This window comes from Squalius cephalus (genome assembly GCF_949319135.1).
Source record: "Squalius cephalus genome assembly, chromosome: 6".
NCBI lineage: Eukaryota > Metazoa > Chordata > Actinopteri > Cypriniformes > Leuciscidae > Squalius > Squalius cephalus.
In genome coordinates, this window is record NC_137127.1 from 17,575,030 (window position 1) to 17,583,492 (window position 8,463).

The 8,463-nt window shown below is 37.7% G+C and overlaps 1 protein-coding gene across 2 annotated transcripts in view; it reads left to right on the forward strand.

The window, feature by feature from the left end:
• b4galnt3b (beta-1,4-N-acetyl-galactosaminyl transferase 3b) overlaps positions 1–8,463 on the forward strand; it is a 28,608-nt gene extending 20,145 nt beyond the window's left edge. For both annotated transcript variants that reach the window (XM_079874069.1, XM_079874070.1), the window contains exons 14-20: positions 302–1,688; positions 2,776–3,029; positions 5,589–5,742; positions 6,288–6,360; positions 6,519–6,672; positions 7,164–7,290; positions 7,761–8,463. In XM_079874069.1, the coding sequence (XP_079730195.1) occupies positions 302–1,688; positions 2,776–3,029; positions 5,589–5,742; positions 6,288–6,360; positions 6,519–6,672; positions 7,164–7,290; positions 7,761–7,869 (2,258 nt within the window). In that variant the 3' untranslated portion in view covers positions 7,870–8,463. The remainder of the gene's footprint in view (positions 1–301; positions 1,689–2,775; positions 3,030–5,588; positions 5,743–6,287; positions 6,361–6,518; positions 6,673–7,163; positions 7,291–7,760) is intronic.

Sequence of the window (8,463 nt, forward strand, 5' to 3'; positions counted from 1 at the left end):
AACATTCTCAATGCATTTAACTTCCTTAATGCGACAAGAATATTTAGCAGGAAATGAGCAGGACTTCATTTTATGAAATTATGGGGAAAAAAACATGTTTGTCTTATTAATAATAACATATAATGAATTGTGTGTAATAAGATCAGGTACATTTTTTAAATGGGGTCAGTTTTGTTATCTTTAACTTTTGTGTTGCAATCCGCATGATGGTTTAGAACATAAAACATTTTAATAGGAAGGTAAAAATGTTTATTTATTCCCCATTTCAAGACACCTCATGCTTGTCTTTATCTCCCTGTAGGAGATAGAAATTATGATAAGCAGCAGCAAGAGGAAGGTATGGAGAGGAACAAGGTTCTCCAAGATTATGGTGAATATTACGATTACTCAATGCAGATGCGCCGCAAACTGTTCTCTGTCCAGAAAAGTGGCATAAACAGAAAAAATAGGCAAGACGGGAAAATGTATGTCAGATTTGAACAGATAGACCAAGATAACCAAGCTAAGGAAATCCAAAAACCGCCTGAAGAACCACAGAACCTCCCAGAAGAACCACAGCACCAACCGAGAAGGAAGAAAAAGAGACGCTCTCAAAAACACCCGAAGGACCAACACTACCTCGAAAATAAACCTTCTGAAGTGAAGACCTATGACCAGGGAAAAGAAAAAGACTTTGTGGTTGCTCAACCGATTCAGAATAACATCATGGAGAAGATACCTGATCAGCAGAATCCAGGACCAGCTCAGAAAGAAGGCCGCTGGAGGTCAGAGGTGAAACATCAAATGGCCAATTCGCTCCATCAGGATGGTGGAATTGAGCTCCACCCACTTAAAGCCCAACACGGCAATAGTAGCGATGGAAATCCAAACCCTGTTGCAGTCAGAGACAGAGATATTCCCTTGGAGAACATACGAGAAGTCGATGAGTTGAAGGAAAGGTCAGTGACCAACCCTGCCATGTTTGATGAGGTCCAGAATGAACGTCATGACCTTGTAAATCGGATGGGTAATCGAAAAGTCTTTCTGGGAGAACATGTGGACAAAGCACCCAAGAACTCATTAGATGTGGTAGAAGTAAAGAAGAACAACAGGACAGATGAACGACCATCTTTGGATGGGGACGAAGTCAAAGCAGAAGCAACGATGAGGCCCAAACACCCAAAACGTAAAGCAGAAAAAGCTGTGCATGTTTTGAAGGACAACCCTGAAAAGGCTGTAGTAGATGACAACAATATCATCAAGCATACAAAAGTGGCACATCATCTCCAAATCACCCAAAATCCACAGCAAAACACATCATATAAAAAGGGCAATGAGCACAAGACGTGGGTCCTCTCCACAGAAGAACATAAGCACTGGGGTGCTGTAAATGATGCCAGAAGGGGAAATGAGATACAGGATAGTGCGATACATATGGAAGAGATTGACGATGGACGAGGTGAAGAAGATGCTTTGGTGGATCATGGTTTCTCTGATGAAGAAGACTACGACCTCATCAATAAAGCTGTGTTTGACGTGGAAGTCAAGTGGTCTCAGACGTTCCAGGCTAAACCCCTAGATCTGTATGCCATGCGCTCCGATTGGATCGATCTGAAGTGTAATGTGTCTGGAAACCTGCTGCTCGACGAATCAGAAGCGCTGTCTGTAGTCGAAGCTTTTATGAAGGAACTAAACAAGAAATATCCAAGGTAGGCTGACTGTTACAATTATTTTGAATCAAATACATATCCGATTAATACAATATGCAAAATGGTGTTTGGAATGGAATACTAGCATATTGTATACCACACATTTTATACAGTATACTGCCTGCCATTTTATTAAAAATATTATGTGAAACCTGCATCAACAGGGTCACATTTCTTTGTATTGGTTTGTTCAGAAAGTAACATGTTCCGTAAATATTGCAAATTATACACTATCGTTCAAAAGTTTGGGCACAGTAAAAAAAAAATAAAAAAAACTTTTTATTTTATTTTATTTTTAACATTACTACTTTTATTCAGCGAGGACACATTAAATTGGTCAAAAGTGACAGTAAATACATTTTATAATGTCCATTTTAAATAAACGCTGTTCTTTTGAACTTTCTATTCATCAAATAATCCCAAAAATTAAATGTGTAACAGTTTCCACAAAAATTTGAAGCAGCACAACTGATTTCAACATTACTAATAATAAGAACTGGTTTTGAGCACCAAATTAGAATGATTTCTGAAGGATCATGTGACCCTGAAGATTGGAGACATTATGCTGAAAATTCCACCTTGCATCACAGGAATAAATGAGGTCTTATAATATATTTAAATAGTAAGCTGTTGATTTAAAATGTAATAAAATTTCTCAGTACTGTATCAAATAAATGCAGCCTTGATGAGAATAAGAGACTTCTTCCAAAAACATTAAAAAATCTTATCAAACCCAACTTTTGAATGGTAGTATATACTGTGTATTATTTTATTGTTTAATGAATATAGCATTTTAAATTGTATGCACTATGCAGTTTGTGTGTGATCTTTTGGGATTCTGATCAAACAAAACATCAAAAATATTAGTTGATTATTTCTGGTTCATTCGTCATAGTGAAAATTGGAAGATCTAGTCAAGCGCATTGCATTTTGGAATACACTACAGTATGCTCTGGTCCTGTAGCACTGATTGCATACAGAAAATCTCTGAACAGTAACAATAGTATGAGTAGTATGGTAATATGCCATTCTGAACATTTTAATTAATCTCAGACATAAATTGGTGTGTGTGTGTGTGTGTGTGTAGGCAGTTCTCTCTAGATCGTATCGTGAACATTGAGAAGAAGCCTGATTATAATCGGGGCAGTAGATATCTCCTGGAACTGGACCTGCTGGAGGCTTCAGGAAACCACTTGCGCCTGGTTCAGTACATCTTTGTGAAAAGAACTGAAGATTGGGGTTCTCATAAAAAACAAAAGGTTAAGGATGAAGAACTTAAGCTTTGCAATCCATATAACTTCTACTGGAACCCGACAGCTACTGTCCACTTCATCATCCCAGGTAAAACTCTCTCAAATAGAGAAGGGTGAAGAACCAGATTTTCTGAATTTTATTCAAGACGCTTTCTTACTAAGAAAGATGGGTTGTTCTGGTCTATTACTAGCACAAACCAAACACCTTTATATTGGTAACCAGCAGTAAGATCATTTTAAATGGTCATTACACAAAAGTTGGATGGTTTAGCAGAAGTTACACCAGCACATTGAAACAGCTTTGATTTTATATCGTTATGCATAATTGTCTATTTAAAAATCCTCTCTGCTACATTCTGTAACTTTTTTTAGGTTTATAAATTTGATTTGATATAAATTTGGTTTATAAATATATATACTGTGTGTGTGTGTGTGTGTGTATGTATGTGTATATATACAGTGAGGAAAATAAGTATTTGAACACCCTGCTATTTTGCAAGTTCTCCCACTTAGAAATCATGGAGGGGTCTGAAATTGTCATCGTAGGTGCATGTCCACTGTGAGAGACATAATCTAAAAAAAAAAATCCAGAAATCACAATGTATGATTTTTTAACTATTTATTTGTATGATACAGCTGCAAATAAGTATTTGAACACCTGAGAAAATCAATGTTAATATTTGGTACAGTAGCCTTTGTTTGCAATTACAGAGGTCAAACGTTTCCTGTAGTTTTTCACCAGGTTTGCACACACTGCAGGAGGGATTTTGGCCCACTCCTCCACACAGATCTTCTCTAGATCAGTCAGGTTTCTGGGCTGTCACTGAGAAACACGGAGTTTGAGCTCCCTCCAAAGATTCTCTATTGGGTTTAGGTCTGGAGACTGGCTAGGCCACGCCAGAACCTTGATATGCTTCTTACAGAGCCACTCCTTGGTTATCCTGGCTGTGTGCTTCGGGTCATTGTCATGTTGGAAGACCCAGCCTTGACCCATCTTCAATGCTCTAACTGAGGGAAGGAGGTTGTTCCCCAAAATCTCGCAATACATGGCCCCGGTCATCCTCTCCTTAATACAGTGCAGTCGCCCTGTCCCATGTGCAGAAAAACACCCCCAAAGCATGATGCTACCACCCCCATGCTTCACAGTAGGGATGGTGTTCTTGGGATGGTACTCATCATTCTTCTTCCTCCAAACACGTTTAGTGGAATTATGACCAAAAAGTTATATTTTGGTCTCATCTGACCACATGACTTTCTCCCATGACTCCTCTGGATCATCCAAATGGTCATTGGCAAACTTAAGACGGGCCTTGACATGTGCTGGTTTAAGCAGGGGAACCTTCCGTGCCATGCATGATTTCAAACCATGACGTCTTAGTGTATTACCAACAGTAACCTTGGAAACGGTGGTCCCAGCTCTTTTCAGGTCATTGACCAGCTCCTCCCGTGTAGTTCTGGGCTGATTTCTCACCTTTCTTAGGATCATTGAGACCCCACGAGGTGAGATCTTGCATGGAGCCCCAGTCCGAGGGAGATTGACAGTCATGTTTAGCTTCTTCCATTTTCTAATGATTGCTCCAACAGTGGACCTTTTTTCACCAAGCTGCTTGGCAATTTCCGTAGCCCTTTCCAGCCTTGTGGAGGTGTACAATTTTGTCTCTAGTGTCTTTGGACAGCTCTTTGGTCTTGGCCATATTAGTAGTTGGATTCTTACTGATTGTATGGGGTGGACAGGTGTCTTTATGCAGCTAACGACCTCAAACAGGTGCATCTAATTTAGGATAATAAATGGCGTGGAGGTGGACATTTTAAAGGCAGACTAACAGGTCTTTGAGGGTCAGAATTCTAGCTGATAGACAGGTGTTCAAATACTTATTTGCAGCTGTATCATACAAATAAATAGTTAAAAAATCATATATTGTGATTTCTGGATTTTTTTTTTTTAGATTATGTCTCTCACAGTGGACATGCACCTACGATGACAATTTCAGACCCCTCCATGATTTCCAAGTGGGAGAACTTGCAAAATAGCAGGGTGTTCAAATACTTATTTTCCTCACTGTATGTAAATATATAAATATATACACACACATATATACAGTTATCTTAATGTTTTCAAAAGAAGTATCTTATGCTCACCCAGGCTGCATTTATTTGATCAAAAATACAGTAAAAACAATTTAAAATACCTGTTTTCTATTTGAATATATTTTCTGTGATAAAAAGCTGAATTTTCAGCACTATTACAGCATCTTCAGTGTCACATGACCCTTTAAAAATAATTCTAATATGCTGATTTGCTGCTCAAGAAACATTTAGAAAACAGTTCTGTTAAATATGGTTTCAGATTACTTAATATACTTTTCAGATCTTCCTGACCTCAAACATTTGAACAGTAGTGTATTTATTTATTGTTGTATTATATATTTATATATGTAAAAACTGCAACATTTTAGGGAGTTTATGGTTATAAAAAATTAAACCTAAAAAGAATGTTCTTAGAACATTGGCTTCTAAAAAAATAACCAAACCAGAACCATACCATAATTTTGAGGGGATGCTCAGTGTTGGCTGGGTTATGTACACGTTTACTGTCCGCTGCATGAAATATCTTAACAAGACACTGTGTGTGTTTGTGTGTCTGCAGTGAAGAACCAGGCCCGTTGGGTACAGCAGTTTATTTCTGACATGGAGGAGTTATACCGCACCACTGGAGATCAGAACTTCAACGTCATCATTACCGACTATGAAAGCACTGATATCAACGTAGAAAAAGCACTACAAAACTCTTATTTACCCAGGTACATTTACAGGTTTATAATTATACGCATAGTAGAGTGAACCACTGAACTTCACGAGTTTGATTCCTTGATCATTTGGCACATTGCCATTTCATGCTTCTGTAGCTATCATTATTATAATTATATATTTTTATTTTGCCTGGTTCTTCTAAAACAGTGTTAAAGGGTAGTTCACCCAAAAATGGACATGTTTGGGTGAACTTACCCTCAAGTTGTTCCAAACCTGTATGAGTTTCTTTCTTCTGTTGAACACAAAAGATATTTTAAAGAATGTTGGTAACCAGACCGTTGACGGTAGCAATTGACTTCCATAGTATTTTTTCCCTTCTATGAAACTCAATGGGGCCCATCAACTGTTCGATTACCAACATTCTTTAAAATATCTTCTTTTGCGTTCAACAGAGGAAAGAAACTTGAGTAAATGAATAAAAAAAATTGGGTGAACTATTCCTTTAAAGACACTGTTTTAATAATTCATGTACTTCAAACCTTGTAAAATGAGACCTCACTTTGACTCCTTTTCTATTGTGTGTCCTCTATTTCAGGTATCAGTACCTCCGGCTGAGTGGAAACTTTGAGAGATCAGCAGGACTGCAAGCAGGAATTGACCTCATTACTGTAAGATTAACGCACACAATCACTCACATGCACCACACTTGCACAAAATATGCTTGAATTTCTAAAACTTGTGTTCAAAACGTGCCATGAATGCCTGATCTTCGCTTATGCAAGCTGATGAATGTCACTCAATTAAGGTCTGTCTGTCTCTCTGTCAGGACGATCATAGCATTGTGTTTCTTTGTGATCTGCACATCCATTTTCCTCCTGGCTTCATCGACACTGTGAGAAAACACTGTGTGGAGAGACACATGGCCTTTGCTCCCATAGTCATGAGACTGAACTGTGGCGCTACACCTCTGGAGCCTGATGGTACAGTCTTTTACCTAATAACACTGTCAAATACATCCGAGAGAATTAGATTCAACAAGTACAATACCTTTCAAAAGTTTGTGGTCTTTAAGACTAATATATTTGAAGAAGTCAACAAGGCTGCATTTATGTGTGTCAAAAATACATTAAAAACAGGAATATTGTAAAGTAGTATTACAATACACAATAACTGTTTTCTATTTTAGTTTTATTTATTCCTGTGATGTAAAGCTGAATTTTTAGCATCATTACTCCAGTCTTCAGTGTCACATGATCCTTCAGAAATCTTTCTAATATGCTGATTTGCTGCTCAAGAAACATTTATTATCAATGTTGAAAACATTTGTGCTACATTTATGTCATTACTGTCACTTTTGATCAATTTAATGGGTCCTTGCTCAATGAAAGTTTTTTTTTAACAGTAATGTAGATGTTTAAATTCACAGCAGAACCGCTGAATACCAGATTCACAGTGTGTGTTTAATGTGCAGGTTACTGGGAGGTCAATGGCTTTGGACTTCTGGGAATTTATAAATCAGACCTGGACTTTATTGGGGGCATGAACACCAGAGAATTCAGTGACCGCTGGGGCGGAGAGGACTGGGAACTACTGGACAGGTCAGTCGTGAGACAATACACACACTAAAAAGCTGTGATTATGGTTTTTATTAGAGTCAGTATCAGTATCCATTTTTCATACTGTGCATTATGATGTTGGGATTTCATATAAAGTGATTGCTTTTAGTTTTTGACTTTTATTTATATAAAAATAAAACTATATATATTATATATTTTTTTATAGTATAAAATTTTTACTAAAATAGTATAGAATTAAAAAAAAAAAAATTTTTGTATTTTTTTTACATAAAGATCTTTGAATTACCATCATGTATGGAATGTGCTATGTACATAAACTTGCCTAAGCCTTGCCTTTCCTATAATATTAATATCGGCTATTTATCGTTACCTATAACATTGAAAGTAATTCAGCTTATCGTGTTAGATAGAAATGTAATATCAGTGCATCCTTAATGTATAACAAACATTATTTGGTGTGTGAAGTGCCTTGTGTTATCTGTGGTCTGTAGGATCCTTCAGGGTGGGCTGGAGGTGGAGCGTCTGTACCTGAGGAACTTCTTCCATCACTTTCATTCAAAGCGTGGAATGTGGAATCGCCAGATGCTGCGCAACACGTAACCGAGTCAACAGTCTCGCCGCTGCTGAGCAACGGTTACCACGGCACTTTAAACGTTTGGTGAACCTCAGGACATTCCAGATGTGCGTTCCAGATCGCATCTGATTGAAGGTGATTTTGAGGTGCAAATTAGTGGAAACAAACACTGAGACTCAGGAAAAGGTGATGTTTTGTTTGAAGATGAGTTATGCAACATCTCCAGCTGCTATGGGATCATTTCCAGAGTTGAAATGTTTCTCTAATGCCAACTACACTGTCAAGGAAAAAAAAAATGTAAACTGAGCTAAACGAACATTTTGAGGTCATTGAAGGTTTCAGCATTACTTTGGTGTTGGCATCACTTCCAGGTCAATAATATGCCTTCAGCTGCGTCTGGCTAAATATTCTGTTCTCACTGTGACGTACAATGAGATGTATATACTGAGAAAATGTGTATTTATTCAGGTAGATGAGTGTCTTGGGTGAGGGGTTTGGCTTTTCACACTTGTTATGTGTTTTATGCTGTGTGACCTCTTAGGGACTGAAGGAATCTGTGGACAAAACCAAAGAGATGTGCAATATTCCCAGAGGCACAGAGCGTGTTTTTGAATAGTGAA